This window comes from Fundulus heteroclitus, unplaced genomic scaffold (assembly GCF_011125445.2).
Source record: "Fundulus heteroclitus isolate FHET01 unplaced genomic scaffold, MU-UCD_Fhet_4.1 scaffold_59, whole genome shotgun sequence".
NCBI classification, from domain to species: Eukaryota; Metazoa; Chordata; class Actinopteri; order Cyprinodontiformes; family Fundulidae; genus Fundulus; species Fundulus heteroclitus.
This window is the reverse complement of record NW_023397022.1, coordinates 537,409-557,736: the sequence shown is the minus strand read 5'-3', so window position 1 is coordinate 557,736 and position 20,328 is coordinate 537,409. Positions and strand designations below refer to the sequence as shown.

Genomic DNA, 20,328 nt, shown 5'->3' with positions numbered 1-20,328 from the left:
ATTGACCTGTCCTAACCTGTGCGTCTTTGTCCAGCCCCCCCGAGGATTGTCTCTCTGTCAGAAATTGACAAGAATACCATCTTGTGTGTCAGTGAAGGAGTTCCGACCCCATCTGTTACCTGGTACACCTGTCCAAGTTCAATCAGGTAAACATTCATGCACACACAAGGTGAAACAATGGCCATGCTGTCATGGTAACCTGCTGGTATACCTGCTGCAGGTGTAGTAATCTGAGTGATGGCTGGAGGAGCCAGTTTGGGTTCTCAGAACAGAACGTCACCATGGAGACAAGAGGAGTTACCATGGTAACATCTTAATGCCATGGGGGGAGGGTGGGGGTTACTGAGAAATGAATGAACATTGTGTGTGTGTGTGTACCCTGCTCAGGTACGAAGTGTGTTGACTCTGGAAACGCTGAGCGCTGTGTCTGCTGTTCGCTGTGAAGTCTCCAACTTAGCTGGAGGACGAGCTCGAGACCTGCGAGTCCTCAGGAACTGTGAGTAGTACTGTCCAGCGTCTCTGCAAGAACTGCTGGGTATTACTACATTACTGCAGCTGTACTGTTGACCTGTGAGAATAGAGATAAAACCCTGGTACTTCTGTGGTCCTACTCTATACAACCCTTTATTTATCCAGATAAAACCTTCAATAAGATTCAAAATCTGTTTTTAAGAGGAACCTGGAAGGTCATCTGCACATTGACATGCATTCATATAATTTCTAAAGCATATAAGCACAAAAATAATAAAATGAACCAATAAAAACAGGAAGCGACACCAGAGTAGACGAATGAAGTTCAGTCCCACCCGACTATAACTCTATGGGTTCACAGCTGATAGCACTGACCAGACTCTCTAAGACCATCTAAGCCAGTTTAGTGCTGACTGGTCTGTACTGATGTGTGTTGGTCTGGAACTAGTCAGAGCAGGAGGAAGTTCATCATGAACATGATACCTTAAAAACTGGGTGTTCATCTACAGGTTAGTGATGTCCTGCTGAAGACGTCATAACATCTGTTGGTGGTAACAATTTGCAGACCATCAAATCTCACGTCCACCTTGGCTCAGGTTAAATTATTATATAAGTGTTCATGATCTAACAGCTGCTAGACTTCAGAAGGTTCATAGCTGGTGAAGATCAGGAAAGGAGAATGTTACAAAGCAGGGGGTTCAGATGTTCTGCAGGTTTAGGACAGCAGATTGCAGAGAAGTCAAATCCTAGTTTGGGTGAAGGTCTGGGAAGTTAAAGAAACGATCTTAGACAATATCCTCTGAGAAAGATGTCTTCTGCTGTCTGAACAGAATTTACTGCAGAACTGAACTGTCCTCTCAGGTAAACTGTAGTCTATATCTGCATAAAGGTCTTAATTTCTTTTACCACTCACTTAGTTGTTCCTTCTGCCCGTCTTAGCACCATGGGGAGCAGAGCTTTTTCCCGTTCTGCGCCCACACTCTGGAAATCTCTCCTCCCTGACATCTGCAATACCGAGTCTTTACTCTTGTTCAAATCGAAACTCAAAACCCACATGTTCAAGATTGCCTTTTCATTATGATTTTATATTACTTTCCTGTGTGTAGTTTGTGTTGTTTCTTTTAACTATGAAGATGTTGCTTTTACCGTTTATTGTTTTTACCTGTACAGTGTCCTTGAGTGTTTTGAAAGGCGCTTGAAATAAAATGTATTATTTAAATCATCAGAAGATATTTATGCAAGACTCTCTCTGTATTTCTGCTTCCAGCCCTCCTTTCCCAGGTTGTAGTTCTGGTGGCAGTTCTGGTTTTGGCCATTATAGCCGTTATCTTCTTCGTCATCCTCATTGTTCTCTTGAGAAACGTCAGTAAAATCATCAGTTTGAGTATTCAGTAGCCTGTAATTACAGTCCAGAGTGTATTTAGTTTCTGTTTGTCTCTTCCTGTCTGCAGAAACCTCCTTATGAAGCTCGATGGAAGCTGATCGAGTCGGTAAGTTCTGATGGAAAACAATGTACCTACGTGGAGCCTGAAGACCTGCCCTACTGCTCAGCCTGGGAAATACCCAGAGACCGTGTGGTACTAGGTAAATTAGTACCAGAACCTGCTGCTCTCTTCAGTAGTTCTGAATCATCTCAGTTCAGCTAAAACTGAGCAGAAATGAAAAGGCCTGACTCTGGTTGGCTTTTTTGTCCAGGTCAGGTCCTGGGTTCAGGTCCATTTGGACGTGTTGTTAAAGCAACAGTTTCTGGTCTGACTGACTGTGACTCAGCAAGCAAAGCTGCAGTGAAGATGGTGAAATGTATGATTCCTACCCGGTCAGTTTCAGTGTTTCAGTCCTGAATGAAACTATAAAACATACCTCAATCTGTGATTCTGTTTCTACAGCCAAAAGGGATGGAGTTCAATCTCTGATGTCCGAGTTAAAGGTTCTGGGTTATCTTGGTCCTCATCTCAACATTGTCAACCTGCTTGGAGCGTGCACCAAGCAAGGTATACACTTTAATCATGATTTGATCTTGAATTTAAACCTGAAGAACTGCTTCTTTGGTCCAACCTTTATTCTGGTCTCAAACAGGTTAATTCTGTCTTAATCTTGGCATAAATATAGCATAAAGCCCCTTTAGATCTTAACTGATCTCTGTTTAAATATAGAGTAATTGTGCTTCAAATCTAATTTAATTTAGGGTTAGCCCTGTATTGCAGTTTGATTGTGGTTTAACTAGTATTAGATGCTTTTTTAATCTTGGCTTATTACCCATCATCCATCCGTCCATGCACCAATCAACCTGGACAGAAGGCCAACGTAGATCCTCCACTGGTTTCAAGATGGACCTTGAGATCTCTTATTGGTGGATGTGCCTAGAAAACTTCCAAAGGAAAGTGTCCAGAAGGTATATTTATCAGATACCCAAACCATATCGGGTGACTGGTTTTGATGTGGAGGAGCAGTGGATCTACTCAAAGTGGTTTCTAAATGATGGAGTTCCTCACAGCCCATTCACTTTACAAAGGCTTTCATCTACTACCACAGTGGTGGACACAGTTGTGCTCAGTGGCGTTTCTACACTGAATAACTCCCTGGGCGAGACCCACGCCAAGCGACCCTGCCACTAAAGGCCCGGTTCCAGTGGCCCGCTGTCTTTGCTCGCCCTACTTGGCTCCTCCCTGTTCAGATTATCTTTGCCTGGTTTCTACCAAGCTGTGCACCAGCATGATCAGCTCCCAAAAGCCCTGCACTGGCACCATCATCCCCAAAGGTTCTTCATGGCCACCAGTCCCTCACCTAGGTTCCTCCTGTGTCACCAGCCTCCTGAACTTAATGGGAAGACCTCCAGGTTACCACCTAAACTCTTGGTACCCCTGGGATGATGTCCGGGTCTCTCACCTGTACGCCATTCTTTGCTTTTTTAGCTCTTGCCATCCTTCTGACTGAGGCCCACTCCATCCTGGGTTGATTGTTGTTTTGGACTTTGTTCAAGGCGTCTGGGATCCGCCCGTGGGGGGGGGGGGGGGGTTTTTTTGTTCTGGCCTGGCTGTCTGCCCGCTCCTTACGCTCCATCACCACAATGGCTATAGAGATAATCTCTTGAACCTGTAAGCTCTGCTGCTGTGGTGCAATTAAGCCAGCTGCCTGCTCCAGCTCTCCAGCCTTTATATACTAGATTCCCACAGCCTCCTGTTGCCAAATGATCGAAAGCTTCTTTGTGAGTATTTGTCCACCGTTTTTAGTTATTCTTTTCATGGACTTCCCTGTACTGCCTTGCTCTCGTTTGGACCCATGATTGGACACAACTGGACTATTCTCATGACCACAATCTTTACCAGGTCATTTTTATCTGTCAGCCTATCGGACCTGCCACAAGTTTCAGCCGTGTCTGCCTTTCAGCTCTCAGCCTTTCCAAGGCTTTGTTTTATAAACTTTTAATAAACCTTTTAAAGCACAACACCAAGTCTGGCTCAAATATTGGCTTATCTGTCAGTCTGGGCATTACAATAAATTAGGATATTTACCTTTACACTCTTTCTTTACATGGAAGACTTTTGCAGCATCCATCTTAATGGAAGCCTAAATCCTTCTGTGTAGTGCATGTTCCATCCAACAATTATTGGGAAAATTACAGAAAGATACTTGAACTCAATAACTTGATGCAGAGGGTGAACCTAAATCTATAAGGAGTAATCCCCCCTGTTCTAGCTAAGCTTCCCTGGTTTTGCTGGAACGCTGGGCTGGCTCTGGCACATCAACAGAGAGAACCATCAAGAGGTTCCCTCCATCCAGACGCTGCTGCAGACGCTACCTGACCATGAATCAGACAACCAGAGACCCCCCCCCCCCCACCACCACCACCACCACCATGGACTCATACATTCAAACTAGTCCCTTTACATGGTCACTGAGTAACTGGACTGTCTGCACCATCATCTGGTCCGTTCATTGCTGCAGTGCATCCTGCTGCCACAGATACTTGCACTATTCATGTTGTCTTACTCTGTTCTGTACATGTAAAATGTCTTTTTTGGTTTGGTTTAATAATCCTACTCTGTGTGTGGGCTTAATATCAGACTGGACTAAACCTACCTACCTGTGGGGAACTTTTTAGCTACTGTAGCAACATGATCCTCGCTTGACTCAAACAAAATGTCCTTAATCAAGGACATGGTGTCCATACTGAGGAAATGCACAATAGGGTTCCTTCACCACATGATAATAACCTTTGTCCAAATGCTGCAGTTTCCCATCATTTGTCACTTTTGCAGAAGCAGGAAACCACTGGCTGCATCTGAAAACATCTATTGGGTCAGGACTCTCTATCCAGAGCAGAGGTCCATCAGCAGTCGCCATAAGGGCTGTCTGAGTAGTGCAGTCACTAGGAGGAAGGAGGTAGGAAAGGAGCCGGCATGCTTCCTCTCACAGCTCCTTTAGCTTGGGAACCTTGCGACGTCCCTTACCGGCGCTAAGGAGCTACAAGGAATCCCACAATAACTTCCATGACATGACGTATCAGCACAACTTCCTCATGGCAATCAACTAAAACCTCCGTAGAGCAGAGAGCGTCTCTCTGTAGCTCATCTCCAGAAGGCTGTAGGATCTGACTCCATCCTCCGTGTCTCTGACTCCATCCTCCGTGTCTCTGACTCCATCCTCCATGTTTCTGACTCCATCCTCCATGTTTCTGACTCCATCCTCCATGTTTCTGACTCCATCCTCCATGTTTCTGACTCCATCCTCCATGTTTCTGACTCCATTCTCCATGTCTCTGACTCCATCCTCCATGTTTCTGACTCCATCCTCCATGTTTCTGACTCCATCCTCCATGTTTCTGACTCCGTCCTCCATGTCTCTGACTCCATCCTCCATGTCTCTGACTCCATCCTCCATGTCTCTGACTCCATCTTCTGTGTCTCTGACTCCATCCTCCATGTTTCTGACTCCATCCTCCATGTTTCTGACTCCATCCTCCATGTCTCTGACTCCATCTTCTGTGTCTCTGACTCCATCCTCCATGTTTCTGACTCCATCCTCCATGTTTCCGTCACTAATGACGTCAGAGTTAAAGTCTGGAATCAGCTCAGCAGCTGAAGCTCCTTTCCTCCCTGATGGAGTTCTGTTGACCCAGGAAAGGTCAAGGAGATAGAAGCTAGAAGGTAGGAGTTAGGAGACAGGAACTAGGAGCAGGAGCTAGAAGATAGGAGTTAGGAACTAGGAGCAGGAGCTAGGAGCTAGGAGCTAGGAACTAGGAGCTAGGAGCTGTTATGTTATTAAGGGTATTCATATGGAGCCTGAGATTAAAACAGAGGGAATTAATCTGGAGAGAGCTCCAGAGAGGATCCTAAAGCAAACTAAACTCAGATTTTGGCACCACTAACAGCGTAGCTCTGGTTGTTTCCAGTTCCTCAGTCAGATCGGTTCATGGGTTCATCTGATTGACTCCAGCGGGCTATTTCATTAACGTTAAACTGAGTCAGTAAAGTTAGACAAACTTGGACCTGATTCAAGGTTTATTCATCAGAATAAAGTTTGTTGCATGTGTCCAGGTCCAGTTTACCTTATCACTGAGTTCTGTCCTCATGGAGACCTGCTGACCTTCCTGCAAAGAAGCAAAGCCACATTTGGACAAGTGGACACGCCCAGCAGGAGGTGAACCAACGCTCTGACCTGTCTCTGTCTCAGTCTGATGCTCAGCTCTTACTCTGTACCTCTCTCCACAGTAACAGTGATGGAGGCTACATGGACATGAACAAAGACGAGAGCGGACGCTGTGTTCCTCTGACGGAGCTCAGAGATACCACACCTGCCGTAGGTGAGACGGCCCATGCCCTCTGACCAGTTAAACACAAACAGGAACAACAGGATGTATGGTAGAAAACTGCCGATGGCCTGTTCTCTCTCAGACCACCAGGTGGCGACATCGCTCCTCCTCAGTGACGGCCCCCTCCTCACTCTCCAAGAACTGCTCAGCTTCTCCTTCCAGATCGCTCAGGCCATGGACTTCCTGTCCTCCAGGAAGGTACCTCCCCTTCCACTTATACAGGTTTTACAGATGTGTGGAGAATTCTAGTCCAGCTGATAATCAGAAATCAATGCATTAATTAACAAAGTTTCTGGAGGGAGAGACCTTATATTTAATATTTAATTACATTTAATCGTTTACTTCTTGGTTCAACTTGAGTCGTATTGAATTTTATTAGATTTTTATGATTTTCTCTCTTAGAGTTGTTTTTGATCTGTTGGGTTTTGGCTGTGGGTAATGGGTCAGTAAGGTATAACTGCAGCGATGTGTGGGCGTTCCTACTGTGCGTCACGTGACGTCACTCCTCCCCATTATTTAATATCTGTCTGCATGCAGCGTCGCAATTATTACAAATCACATGTGGTCCCTCGGTAAAACTAATACTGTGCGGATAGGGCAACAATGTGTTGAATTGACATAAATACTGTGAAGAAACATTTTTTCACTTTTCATAAATTTTTTCCTATTCAGCTGCACAAATATCACATTTAAACCAATCAAAGTTGTACCATACATTGTAGTGATTTATTGATATGCTGCATTATGTCCTCCTTTTTGGTGTTATGGAAATGGTCACCATAGATTACAGTGCCAAGAACAATAAGGAATTTAAAAGGGTTGGAGCAAGTAACTAAAATAAATGATATTTAGACATGTTTGTGGATATATTATATTTATTTATTTATTTTGCAGATGCAGATTTAACAATTTTCAGTGAGGAGTAATACAATTTGAAATATTAAAGAAAATATCAAAACAAGGGGTAGAGTCTTTCCACTTAAAGATTTCATGCATCATTTGCAGCTACTTAGGCATATTTAGTTACTTTAGTGCATTTGTTTCGTGTCCTACCCTGCTAACATGAAACAATTGTGCTAAAGTAACTATGCTTAAGTAGTGTATGTAATACTTAGCTAGCAAGAAAACAATGTTTACCACATCAGACGTTTGATTATCAACACCATCAACATAGTAAAATATGGTTGATTGAAAACTGTGAATTATTTGTCATTTTCAATGTAACCGTTCTTTGATGTCTCTCCAGAATGTACTCGAGATAGGACAAGTAAAAAAGTTGTTCAAGGGAATCAGCAGGACAATCACAGAAGGCAAAAACAGTGAGAATGAAGAAGATAAAGGGAAAAAATTGTAAAAAGTACTGAAGTGGGCAAATCAACGAACCAATAAGCGTTTGCGTGAACAACCCGCCCCCCACTGTCAGACCCCCCACAGGGGCGTGTGTGCTGCTGGCTGTGCCTGCAGTTATGTCCTTTTCTAATGGGTGGGAAATAGTATAGAAGCTGTAGAGAGGTGAGTTAAACTACGGCAGTGAATTCCTGGTGATATTTCTTCTCACAGATAAATCACTGTTATAATCTACTGGAGTTCAGATGATTCCTCTGTCGTCCACTTGGATTAATCATGTATTCAAAGAAAACCTTTCTGAGATACTCCAAGTTTTCTGCTAACACCTCTTTGGAGAACGGCTTGTTGGAGATGTCTCCTGTCGGTCCAACCCGGTCTCCCTAACCCTAACGTGGCGTTACAATTTGCTCCTCCACACAGGAAGGTCTGCATCAGAGGAGGGAGTTTTCACCCTCTGGATCGTGTCTCATCTGTGACATTTTAGTCCCAATGTGTCTATGTGGACACGTTTTACCATCTAACTGTCATACTGTGAGAAGAACGACCCTGAATCGGGGCAACCACGGAGACAGTTCGTAAGGTTTATGAAAAAAGTTTATTGAGGAGGATTCTGTAACGGTGCCGGGCTGGATAGTCCTGGGTTCTGCTGGGAAGGATAAGGGCAGAGGTGAATAGTTGGTCAATGAAGTGAGATAAGGTGGAGAATGCAGCACTCTCGGGCTTTGGGAGGGTGGTGTCCTGGGTCCTGATGCGTACTGCGAATCTCTCCTTTCTGATGCTGGTGCGTTGGAGGGTGGACAGGCAGGTAATTCCTGGAGCAGGGGCTGTGACTGAAAGGTGGCTTGAGGAATCCGAAAGTCGACGGAGGTCCAGGCTCGAAGGTTCGGTTGCTTGGGTGGTTCTTAGGAGGAAAAATACAAAAAAGACAGAGTTAGATCTGGCTCGGAACGCTTTTGGTCAAAAGACAATTTGGTCAAGTACCACGCTGGTAGCGAGAAAGAACTGACGCTCTGCTCCTGGTCTCAGCTCCTTAAGAAGGCACCTAATTAGCTGGGACGCGAAACACCTGCCCGTCACACCCTGCAGAGAAGAGAGAGAGACAGACCAGGCCCGAACCAGGACCAGCAGTATGACACTAACATGTTGTCCACACGTTCTGTGTTCCTCAGGTTGTCAACAGAGACCTTGCAGCCAGGAATGTGCTTGTCTGTGATGGAAAACTGCTGAAGATCGGTGACTTTGGTTTGGCCAGAGACCTACAGAAGGATCCAGATTACATCATGAGGGGCAACGTCAGTCCCCACATTAGACGTTAAGCTCTGTCTCACGACATCAGCCGCTGTGGCGCTCAGCTGTCCTGCTCCTCTTTGGTTTCAGAGCTTCCTGCCGCTGAAGTGGATGTCTCCAGAGAGCATCTTCCAGAACATCTACAGCTCTAAGAGCGACGTCTGGTCCTATGGAGTCGTACTGTGGGAAATCTTCTCTCTGGGTAACTCGTCTGACTAGTTTCCATCTATAAACTCCAACATAACTAGTCTACATCAGGTGATGCTTGTGTATTTTGTCCAAGGCTGCAGCCCGTACCCTGAGCTCCTGACAAGCCGACAGTTCTGCTCTGCTCTGAAGAAAGGACTCAGAATGGAGCGACCAGAACACGCTCCCTCTGACATGTACTACAACACGCCAATACATCACATATACTCAGTTACAGAACACCTGCTTAAACCAGCAGTACCAGCTTAAAGGCCCGAGTCCCAGTAGAACCGCTTCAACCATCTGCAGTCACTGGAGGTGAAAGTGTCCGGTTGTTAGAATAGAATAGAATAGAATAGATACTTTATTTATCTCTTGTAGAAACTATCGTCGTACAGCAGCCACTGAGACATTTCCAGGTAAACAACCTTGGTAAATAGGAAATAAAAACAGTTTAACCCTAATTATACAAACAGGGTAAATTCTCCATCATTCCTTTATATGCTGCATGATTTATAATAATTTATTAATTTGAACGAGGGGATGAATAAGAGCACCAGGTAACGATTGATTTATGAAGTAGCCAATGACTGCTGACAGGAAGGATTCTGCCCTGAGCCTTTGTAAAATATCCAGAGCATGACGTGGAAGGAGGTGTTACTGAAGATGGAGTTCAGTTTATAGCATGTTCCCCCCTCTGCCTCCTTCTGCGCTGGTTCCTGGGGAGCTCTTAGTTTCTTTATCCTTGTCTGTTGTGGAGTTCCCTCTCCCTAAAAAAGCTCAGGAAGGAGGTGTTGAGGAACCAGAGTGTCTGGACCACAGGAGGATAGCATCGATCCTCGTAGGCTGGAGTGCATGTAGTAGACGGGTTTGCCCTCCAAAAATCTGATTCATCTGCCCAACCTGGCAGCAAGTTCTGCAGGAACCTGCTGCTGATTCGGGTGTGTTCAAGCACAGAAACATTTAAAAGTGGCAACAGTCTCAGAGGACCTTCTTTCCTTTCTGGACTCTCCTTCTCCTTTCTGGACTCATATTCATTTATTTAACCTGCTGGTGGTCAGAGGCTCCGGTGGCTCCCATGTCTGGCAGTCTCTGTCAGTCCGCCCCAGGGCAGCTGTGGCTGCTAGCATAGCTCACCACCGTCAGGGTGGGAATGTGAACGCTTTGGGGTCGTTGGACTTTATAAAACGCTGTACAAGTACAATACTTTTACCATTAACCATAAACAGGAAGTCCTTGTAGATTAAAATGTACCAGCAAACCTGTTTTATCTATGATCTCCCCACCAACACCACAATAATAATAATAATAATAATAAGAAGAAGAAGAAGAGCAAGAAGAATAAAACATTGCCAAAAACATTCTAAGAAGCTGATGGTCACTGATGGCTGCTTGGGTATAAACTCTAATGCGCTCTGGAGGTTGGAGAGCAGCTCTCAGCACCAGGATCCTGGTGGAGGTGTAGCTCATCTCCTCTGCAGCTTTTACAACGCTCAGAGTCTAAAGCAGCACATTAGTCATCGTTGTAAAGGAAATATTTGGTCCTTCAGCCGTGCCAATGCATCCACAGCGCAGCTTTATGCATGAGTGGGTAGGGTTAGGGTTAAAGCAGCCTAACAGCCGCACACCTCGTCACAATAATCTGTTAATCTGTGGAACGCGTCACCATGGACATGTGAGGGTTGACAACCCAACATAGTGTTGGGTGGACTTTTATTTACATTTTAAGATGGCTTATGGGCTTTTATTTTGTTACTTTTTATAGTTATGTGTCACCAGCCCCAGCAGGAATAACACCGTAGTTCTGAATGCTGATGAGGAAGTCGTTCTATGATTAAAGTGGATATGGAGTGAAAGTGAAGTTTGAAAGGAATCATGATGCAGTTTGGCTGCGATTCGCCACTTTATCATCACTCACTCCAGTTTCCCCACCTCCATTTTTTTATAGATCCCAACTTTTGCTTCATCTGGCATCTGGATCAGGTTCTGGTCCAGATGCCAGCTTAGGAACAGCAGTGGTTGTTTTAGCTGCGGGAGCCTGAAGACTCCCAGAGAGACCAAAGCAAACCGTTTAGAATCATTTCATCACCAAACTGACACCTCCCTGTAGAGCTAACAGAACCAGAGGATGTTCCTCAGAGGAACCTGTAGGACTGAGTTTAAATTACACCACGATTACCTTGGCAGGTAGTGGTAAACAGGAAGTCCATCAATCTGCTGCTCTGACAGCTCTAACATTGGTTTTAATCCATTGTTCCAGGTATGATTTGATGAAACAGTGCTGGGAAGAAGATCCTCTGTCCAGACCATCTTTCTCCTCACTGGTCACTGCTGTGGACAACATGCTGGGCGCTGACTACAGACAGGTGAGCACACCTGTATACCTAGAGTCTGGGTCAGGTCATGAGAGTTTATCCGGACAGAAATTCTAGATAATGTTTCTTCTGGTTCTCAGCGTTACCTCCAGTTGACTGAAGACTTCCTCAAAGGAGAACATGCTGCTGTTGTTCAGTCTGCAGAAAGTTTCTCCAGAGGAGCTGAGGATGAAACGGACGGGCAGAAGAAAAACACAAAAGGTAGCAAAGGTAGTTTCTTCACAGGTCTGGTTTCTTCTAGCAAACTAAAGTCACATCTCTTTCACCTCACAGGAAGTCCTTCCTCTGAGGTAAAGGTTCTCCTGTTAGAGTCAGGGCCTTCCCACAGCAGCTACACCATCCCTGTCCCTGACGTCCCCGTGGACAGCAGCGCTGCGCTGGACGCAGTCAGGTACCTTTCAGCTCTTCTAGAGCCCTGCTGCCGTCTTGTTTAAGAGACGCCATCTAACGTAACCATCTGTCTCTTCTTCAGCCCCGTACTCTCAGATGTGGCCGCCATCTTGGAGTCAATAGAAGCTGCAGAGCTTCCTGCTTTATCCTGCAGCCACGATGAAGAGGAGAGCTGCTTGTAAAGGTCTTCGTCTGGCTCTGCTGCAGCTGGAATGACCAGAGACTGTTTCTGTGTGTAAGGCTGCAGGACCTGCCGTATATGTTTGTATATATATATATATATATATATATGTTTATACTCTGTAGGCATGTCTGTTCATCAGACCCTGCTTCAGATTTATCATGGGTAATAGCCTCCATTTAGCTCTGCTTCAGTTTGTACCTTTTCTGACTCGCATCAGAACCGAACGCTTAAATAAAATCTATCCAACAGCTTCTCAAGGTGTCATTCAGTAGGCCCTACCTTTACCTGAGTCTCCATCAGTGGACTAACCCAAGTGTTAATGGCTGAATTCACCAATGTCTTCATCACTTCACTGAGACCGTACCTCTTGGTGGCAGAACCTGTTCTGGAAGGGGGAACACAACAGCTTTATTCAGAATAAAGCAGAAATGTCCCAAGGTGTCAATAAATCTGTAGAAATTAAGTTTTCCTGTTTGGTTTCAAATGAATCCTGGAATGTGAGCAGAAGGAAGCAAAGATCAGGAGTCAGAGGGGAAGCAGATCTTAGATGACAGGGCAGGCTGTAGCGGACGGCGGGGGGTTCTGCTTCGGTTGGTATTAAAACATCACAGAACTTCTGTCTCTGCTGCCACCATCACACCCTCATGTACGCATCTTCAAGACTCTTATTTTGAAGTAAGGCAGGAAATTGTTCTAAGATTGTGTTCATTTAAGCAGCCAAGCACACCAAAGCAATGTGAAACCTGGCAGCATGTCAGTTTGGTGCAGAAAAAGGAACCAGAACCACCGTCAGCACTGACATCACTGACATTTAGCTGCTAACAATGCTTCCTGTCAGGGCTAAACTAAAAAAATCTGAATTACTGACACGGATCAGAGCTGGACTGGGTTATTCTGAATTTATTCTGTTTTAAGCACACTTAGGGATTAATTAACTATTCAGACAGTTAGGGTTCTCTCATCCTGTGAACCCAGCATTGTGGATCATGTGGTTTCATGAGGGTAGATGGATCCTCAGAGACATCGTTGATTGTTTCTGATTGATGTTCCATCACTGATCTGACCTCCAGACAACCTTTTATCTCCAGACCTGCTCTCTGAGGACTGTCCACCTCCCTGAAGAGCCTGAAGATCAGTCTTTAATAGCATGGAGGCTCACAGAGCTGTAGGTGTTCCTCCCTGTCCAAAATATTTACTCTGACCCCAACAGAGCTGCAGGAAAAAAAGCTGCAGGCGCCCAGAGGCACAACTGGGGCGTCGGATTCTCCATATCTCTGACTTTTGAGAGAAGTCATTCACTAAAGTGTAAAAAGGTGTTTGAACGGTCTTTTGAACATTTGGCTCTCCAGGTAAAGAGCCCAGTACGAACTATGTTTCTGAATGTTTACAGGCCTCCAAAGTCCTCAAACTTTTTTAATGATTTTAGTGACCTGCTGTCTGTGATATGTGTTGATTATGACTGTTTAATTATTGTGGGAGACTTCAACTTTCACGTTGACAACCCTGAAGACAGAAGTGTAAAAGAACTGTGTGACACACTTAGAAACTTTGGTTTAACTCAGAATGTTAAACAGCCAACACACAAGCAGGGGCATATTTTAGACTTAATCATCACTAAAGGTCTAAACATTTCACAGGTCAATGTAACTGATGTTGCCTTATCCGATCACTTCTCCGTTACCTTTGAATGTATCATTTCCAGTGACTCATTTAGCCAAAGGGACATCGTAAGAAAACGCACCTTTAAGGACAATGCCACTGAAACTTTTATTCAAGCTTACTCTGCTACCTCAACCTTGGGCTGTAACTCAGTAGATGAGCTAGTAGATAACTTTCAGTCTAAAGTCTCAGACATCATTGACTGCATTGCTCCAGTTAAAGTGAAGGTTCTTTACGGGAAGAAAAAATCTCCTTGGAGAAATGCTCCAGCAGTTAGATGTGAAAAAAGGGAATGTGGAAAAGCTGAACGCAGGTGGAGAAAGAACAGACTCCAGGTTCACTACGACATCTATAAAGAGAGACTTATAGATGTCATAGTGATGACTTATATAGATATAACTTACAACTGAAAAATGCAAGAGAATCTTTCTTCTCTGAGATCATTAAGAATAGCATTAATAATGCTTGTGTCTTATTTTCCACAGTCGACAGATTAACAAATCCTCCTGTATCAGTGGCTTCTGAACTCCACTCCACCAGGGCCTGCAATGAATTTGCTAACTTCTTTACTGATGGTGCTCTGGTTCTAACAGTCATGTTTCTGTAATCTGAGTGTTTCAAAGAGTTACCAAAGGCAAAATAAAATGGTTGATCATCATCAGAATGATTCAGTGAATCCTGGTTCACTGCAGATCTGAGTTAAAGAACCAAAGTTCATCTTAAAGAACATAGAATGAGGTTAAATTAGCTTAACTAATTCAGAACAACATTTGGTATGTGTTTCAACCCATTCACAATGCAAATCCAAGTTAAACATTATTTGATGAAATAACATTTTAAAGAATGATTTACTCAGTAAAAATCAACAACCTTTAAGACACTTGATTTTTCTTAATGTGATTATTTCTCATGGAAACAATGAAGACTCAAATTGGTAACTTGGAATGCTAGAGGGCGCTGTAGCAAAAGCACGCAAAAGTGGCAACTTTGTCATCAAAAACGTTTTCAGTGTGAACGCATGTTTTAAACAAGTTTTCTGCAACAAAATCGCTACTCTTGCGTGCTGTCTGCTGCTTGCTTTAATTGCCAAAATCACATCTTTTGCGTGGTTAGAAACGCGCCTTTAGCCTCACTTTGCGTCGCGTAGCTCTTGTGTTGCACCTGTACATACGGATAACATGTAAATCTTGGGCCACCACATTCGCGCTCAGTATGAACCCACCGTAACACACCCATGTTTGTTGTTTTGGTCACGTGTCCCAAGATGTGATTGGCGGTAAAACTACCTGGAGAGACGAGTGAAGGCTGGAGAGCAGCTGTCAGAAGGCTGACACCTGAGGACATCTCCTATGTTTCACATAGATGTCTTCTTTCTCTCCTTTCTCAGACCACACGTCTCTCTTGTCCAAAATATGGACAGTGCTGTCTTTTAATGAGTGTCCCTTGTCCTATAGGTGATGCCGGGGATCCTGCTGCTGAGACCCTCTGCCTGCTTTCAGATGACTCTTGTTCTTTGCACTTAACGCTTCATTCTATGTTAGCCAGGAAACTGCAGACATGAAGAGCTTCCAAACACCTGAGCAGCGAGTGGATCCATGTCCCAAAGGCTAATTCCTGTTGGCCACTCGGCGTTCTGTAATGCAGAAATGTGCTGAATGTTGGAAAACATTTCTTCATTTCCTCTAAAAGAATGAGCTCAAACTGTGACTCAGAAAGCAAAAAAAGAGTATTTCCTCATTTCTGATCCCGGAGCTAAAAGATGGCGAATTTCTGTGAAAACCAGAAGTCTGTTGATCCTGTTTAAACTCAACCTGCTCCATCTGGGTCCTGACAGGAAGAGGAGACCAGCAGGGTGAGGTGTTCAACCTTCAACCAGCAGCTGGTTCTGTCAGTCTGGTTTCAGAGTAGAAGAGAATAATAAGTTCTGGTGACCCAGTAGCAGAGGGTAGACGGACAAAACGGCTTAAAGACTATGAAAACAAAGACACTGTAGAGTTAATGATGGGTTCAGCTGAGCAGGAGAAGAACCTACAAATATTAAGCATTAAACACCAACAGACTATTGACCTTCACTCACTGAGAGGTCCAGGTTCTACTGAACCTTCTCAGCATGTAACAGAACCAACCCATAGAACCTTTTTCCAGAGGTCTGTACATTGCAGATGTGACTGATGCTGCTTTTAAAAGCTTATCCCTCGAACCAGAACTAGAACCAGAGCTGGGGTCATCACCCCGTGCTGCTGTTTAGTCTGAATGTTGTGGAACTTATGGGTGAAATTGACCTGATCAAGTCCAAAGTTGTGCCTGGAGAGAAAAGTACCCCAGGGCTCTAGGGAACTTCCTGTTTGCGGTAATGCGTGTGGTGACACTTCCTGTTGTCACGGTGTGAATTTGCGGTCTGTTGCTCCAGACTCTCTCACTTTTATCTTTAATCTCTTTGCTGTAACATCTGTTTCTAACACATAAGCACTTTTAAAACATTCTCTGTTGCTGCACATCGAGCTTCTTGGGAACTCCTCTTGTTTCACACGGTTTGCTTTGTGGCGTGGTAAAAGGGCGCTAGCCTAGCTTTAGCCTAGCCTAGCTTTAGCTCCATAATGGCTTCCTCCCTTACTCTTTCCTCCGCTTCTCCGTCTAAGTCTCCCCCTATCTCCTGCTCTCTGTGTCAGATGTTTAGTTATTCCTCTGCCTCCTTTAGTGATAATGGTACTTGTAATAAATGTAGTCTTTTTGTAGCTTTGGAGGCGAGGGTGTCAGAATTAGAGTCCCGGCTCCGTGCTGTTGAAAAACCAGCTGATAGCCGCCCCTCTGCTAGCGCGGAGCCACATAGAGTAACTTTATGTAGTGGTCCTCCAGAAGCACCCGAGCAGCCGGGTAAGCAGGCCGGCTGGGTGACGGTTCGTAGGAAGCATAGCTCTAGATTTCAGCCCCCAGGTCACCACCAACCCGTCTGCGTTTCTAATAAATTTTCCCCACTCAGCGACACACCCGCTGAGAAGCCGACCTTAATTATTGGCAGCTCAATAGTCAGAACCGTGGCACTAGAGACACCAGGGACCATAGTTAAATGCCTGCCAGGGGCCAGAACGGGCGACATAGAATCTTACCTAAAACTGCTGGCTAAGAATAAGCGTAAATACAGTAAGATTGTTATTCACGCTGGCGGTAATGACACCCGGTCACGCCGATCGGAGGTCACTAAAGTTGGTGTTGCTTCGATGTGTGAGTTTGCTAAAACTATGTCGGACTCGGTAATTTTCTCTGGTCCCCTGCCTGATCTGACCAGTGATGACATGTTTAGCCGCATGTCATCATTCAACCGCTGGTTGTCTAGGTGGTGTCCAGAAAACGACGTGGGCTACATTGATAACTGGAGAACTTTCTGGGGAAAACCTGGTCTGATCCGGAGAGACGGCATCCATCCTACTTTGGATGGTGATGCTCTTCTTTCTAGAAATCTGGCCGGATTTATTAGTTCTCCTAAATGCTGACAACCCAGGGTCCAGACCAGGAAGCAGAGCCGTAGTTTAACACACCTCTCTGCAGCTTCTGTACTGTTACCCACCCATTATCCTATTGAGACGGTGTCTTTCCCACGGCCAAAACTTAACAGATCAAAAACTGATCTAAAAGGAACAAATCATAAAAATCTAATAGAAATCAATACGGCTCACCTTGAACCAAAAAAATAAAACGATTAAATGTGGTCTATTAAATATAAGGTCTCTCCCTCCAAAGGCTTTGTTAGTTAATGAATTGATTTCTGATAATCAGATTGATTTATTTTGTCTCACAGAAACCTGGCTACAAGAGGACTACGTTAGTATAAATGAGTCAACTCCCTCCAATTATTCAAATTTCCACATTCCCAGATCTCTGGGAAGAGGAGGAGGAGTGGTAACCATCTTTCAGTCTGATTTATTAATTAGTCCCAGGCCAACTAATAATTACAGTTCTTTTGAACATTTAACCCTCGGTTTCCCTCATCCAAACTGCAAAGCAATAAAACCTCTTCTGTTTGTTGTTTTGTATCGTCCACCAGGCCCTTACTCTCAGTTTTTGGATCAGTTGTCAGACTTCTTATCTGATTTGGTGATAAACACTGACAAGGTTATTATAGTGGGTGATTTCAACATTCATGTTGACACTGAATGTTATAAACTTAGTGTAGCCTTTAAAACTATCCTAGATTCAATTGGTTTTGCTCAAAATGTGCATAAACCGACGCACTCTTGGCTTCATACTTTAGACCTTGTGCTGACATATGGCATTGATTGTGAAGAATTATCAGTATTTCCTCACAACCCTGTCCTATCTGATCATTTTTTAATAACATTTGAGTTAAATCTAACTGAGTTCTCCACCCCCAAAAGAGGGTTCCAATATAGTAGATCTTTATCGGACAATGCTGCATCAAACTTTAAACAGTCTGTCCCCCTTTTAATATCGTCAGTATTGCAGAAATACCCTGCAGATAGCAGCAATGTTGTTTCTTCCCATTCACAAATAGACGTCTTTGTTAAAGGTGTGACTTTGTCATTGTGTTCTGCATTAGACAATGTAGCTCCCTTGAAAAAGAAGGTGATTATTCACAGGAAGCTGGCTCCTTGGTTTAATTCAGAGCTGCGTTCCTTGAGACACAATGTTAGGAAATTGGAGAGAAAATGGCGCTCTACACACCAAGAGGAATCCTACCTAATCTGGAGGGACAGTCTATTGTTGTATAACAAGACCCTTCGGAGAGTTAGAGCAGCATATTTTTCATCATTAATTGAGGAGAATAAAAATAATCCTAGATTTCTCTTCAGCACAGTTGCCAAACTTACTCAGAGTCACAGCTCCGTTGATCCATCTATTCCCTTAACTCTTAGCAGTAATGATTTTATGGGATTCTTCATAAATAAAATTGATTACATTAAAAATAAAATAATTGACATCCTCCCAAACATGATTACCTCGTCCTCAGTAAGTGAGGCAGCATTGGAGGAATTTTTAGAACCTGCGCAGTGTCTGAACTGTTTAGAAGCAGTACAGCTTTCTGAGCTATCTAAAATTTTAGCTTCATCTAAACCTTCTACCTGTATGTTAGACCCAATCCCAACAAAGTTGTTTAAGGACATATTCCCTTTGATCAGTGGTCCTATTTTAGACATTATTAATTTATCCTTAGTAAATGGATATGTACCACAGGTTTTTAAAGTAGCTGTTATTAAACCTTTACTTCAGAAACCATCTCTTGATCAAGATGAGTTAGTAAATTACAGACCTATATCTAATCTTCTTTTCTTATCTAAAATTCTTGAGAAAGTAGTTGCTAATCAACTATGTGAACATTTACAAAGTAATGACCTACTTGAAGTGTTTCAGTCAGGCTTCAGAGCTCATCATAGCACTGAAGCAGCTCTGGTGAAGGTCACTAATGATATTCTCATGGCCTCAGATAATGGACTTGTGTCTATACTTGTCCTGTTAGATCTCAGTGCTGCATTTGATACAGTTGATCACAATATTCTCCTACAAAGACTTGAGCATACTGTAGGGATTAAGGGGAAAGCATTAGGCTGGTTTAAATCTGATCTGTCGGACAGATTCCAGTTTGTTCATGTTAATAATAAATCTTCCTCAAACTCTAGGGTCACCTGTGGAGTACCACAGGGTTCAGTCCTTGGACTAATTCTCTTTACTATATATATAGATATATGCTTCCCATTGGCAAAATTATCAGACAGCATGGGATTAATTTCCACTGTTATGCTGATGATACTCAGCTATATTTATCCATAAATCCTGATGAATCCAATCAATTACTTCAACTTCAGTCATGTCTTGATGACATCAAAAGCTGGATGACTTTAAATTTCCTGCATCTAAATTCTGATCAGACAGAAGTTGTAATCTTTGGGCCAGAGTCTTCACAAAATAAAGTTCTTAATCAATCCCTTAATCTGGATGGCATTAACTTGGCCTCTGGTAATAAAGTTAAAAATCTTGGTGTTATTTTTGACCAAGACATGTCACTTAAATCCCATATTAAACAGGTTTCCAGAGTTTCCTTTTTTCACCTCAGGAATATCGCCAAAATTAGAAACATTCTGTCCAGGAGTGATGCTGAAAAACTAGTCCATGCATTTGTTACTTCAAGGCTGGACTATTGTAATTCTTTACTATCAGGAAGTCCACAAAATGCAGTTCAAAGTCTTCATCTGATCCAAAATGCTGCAGCAAGAGTTCTGATGAAAATTAACAAGAGGGATCATATTTCTCCAATTTTAGCTTTCCTTCACTGGCTTCCTGTTAAATCAAGAATAGAATTTAAAATTCTTCTTCTAACATATAGTTATGCTGCTATAGGCTTAGGCTGCTGGAGGACATCAAGGTAAGGCAAGGCAAATTTATTTATATAGCACAATTCAGTACAGGGACAATGCAAAGTGCTTTACATGATTAAAATATAGCAAATTAAAACAGAATAAAAGCAAGTAGGAATAAAATGTAGATAGAAATTAGAACAAAGAAGTGGTGATTCAGTTAACTAGAACAGTTGAAGGCAATCCTAAACAAATGTGTTTTTAATCTTGATTTAAAGGAACTCAGGCTTTCCGCACCTTTACAATTTT

At 43.5% G+C, this 20,328-nt stretch overlaps 1 protein-coding gene across 3 annotated transcripts in view; it reads left to right on the top strand.

Moving 5' to 3' along the window:
• LOC105922340 (platelet-derived growth factor receptor beta) overlaps positions 1-12,304 on the top strand; it is a 36,336-nt gene extending 24,032 nt beyond the window's left edge. For 2 of the 3 annotated variants that reach the window (XM_036133205.1, XM_036133207.1), the window contains exons 11-26: positions 35-146; positions 221-305; positions 388-496; positions 1,739-1,833; positions 1,923-2,055; positions 2,167-2,271; positions 2,358-2,462; positions 6,009-6,111; positions 6,183-6,274; positions 6,366-6,481; positions 8,800-8,922; positions 9,008-9,119; positions 9,201-9,300; positions 11,364-11,469; positions 11,559-11,869; positions 11,951-12,304. In XM_036133205.1, the coding sequence (XP_035989098.1) occupies positions 35-146; positions 221-305; positions 388-496; positions 1,739-1,833; positions 1,923-2,055; positions 2,167-2,271; positions 2,358-2,462; positions 6,009-6,111; positions 6,183-6,274; positions 6,366-6,481; positions 8,800-8,922; positions 9,008-9,119; positions 9,201-9,300; positions 11,364-11,469; positions 11,559-11,869; positions 11,951-12,050 (1,907 nt within the window). In that variant the 3' untranslated portion in view covers positions 12,051-12,304. The remainder of the gene's footprint in view (positions 1-34; positions 147-220; positions 306-387; positions 497-1,738; positions 1,834-1,922; positions 2,056-2,166; positions 2,272-2,357; positions 2,463-6,008; positions 6,112-6,182; positions 6,275-6,365; positions 6,482-8,799; positions 8,923-9,007; positions 9,120-9,200; positions 9,301-11,363; positions 11,470-11,558; positions 11,870-11,950) is intronic. The other variant, XM_036133208.1, reaches the window with a different exon arrangement.
• The last annotated feature ends 8,024 nt before the right edge of the window (positions 12,305-20,328 follow it).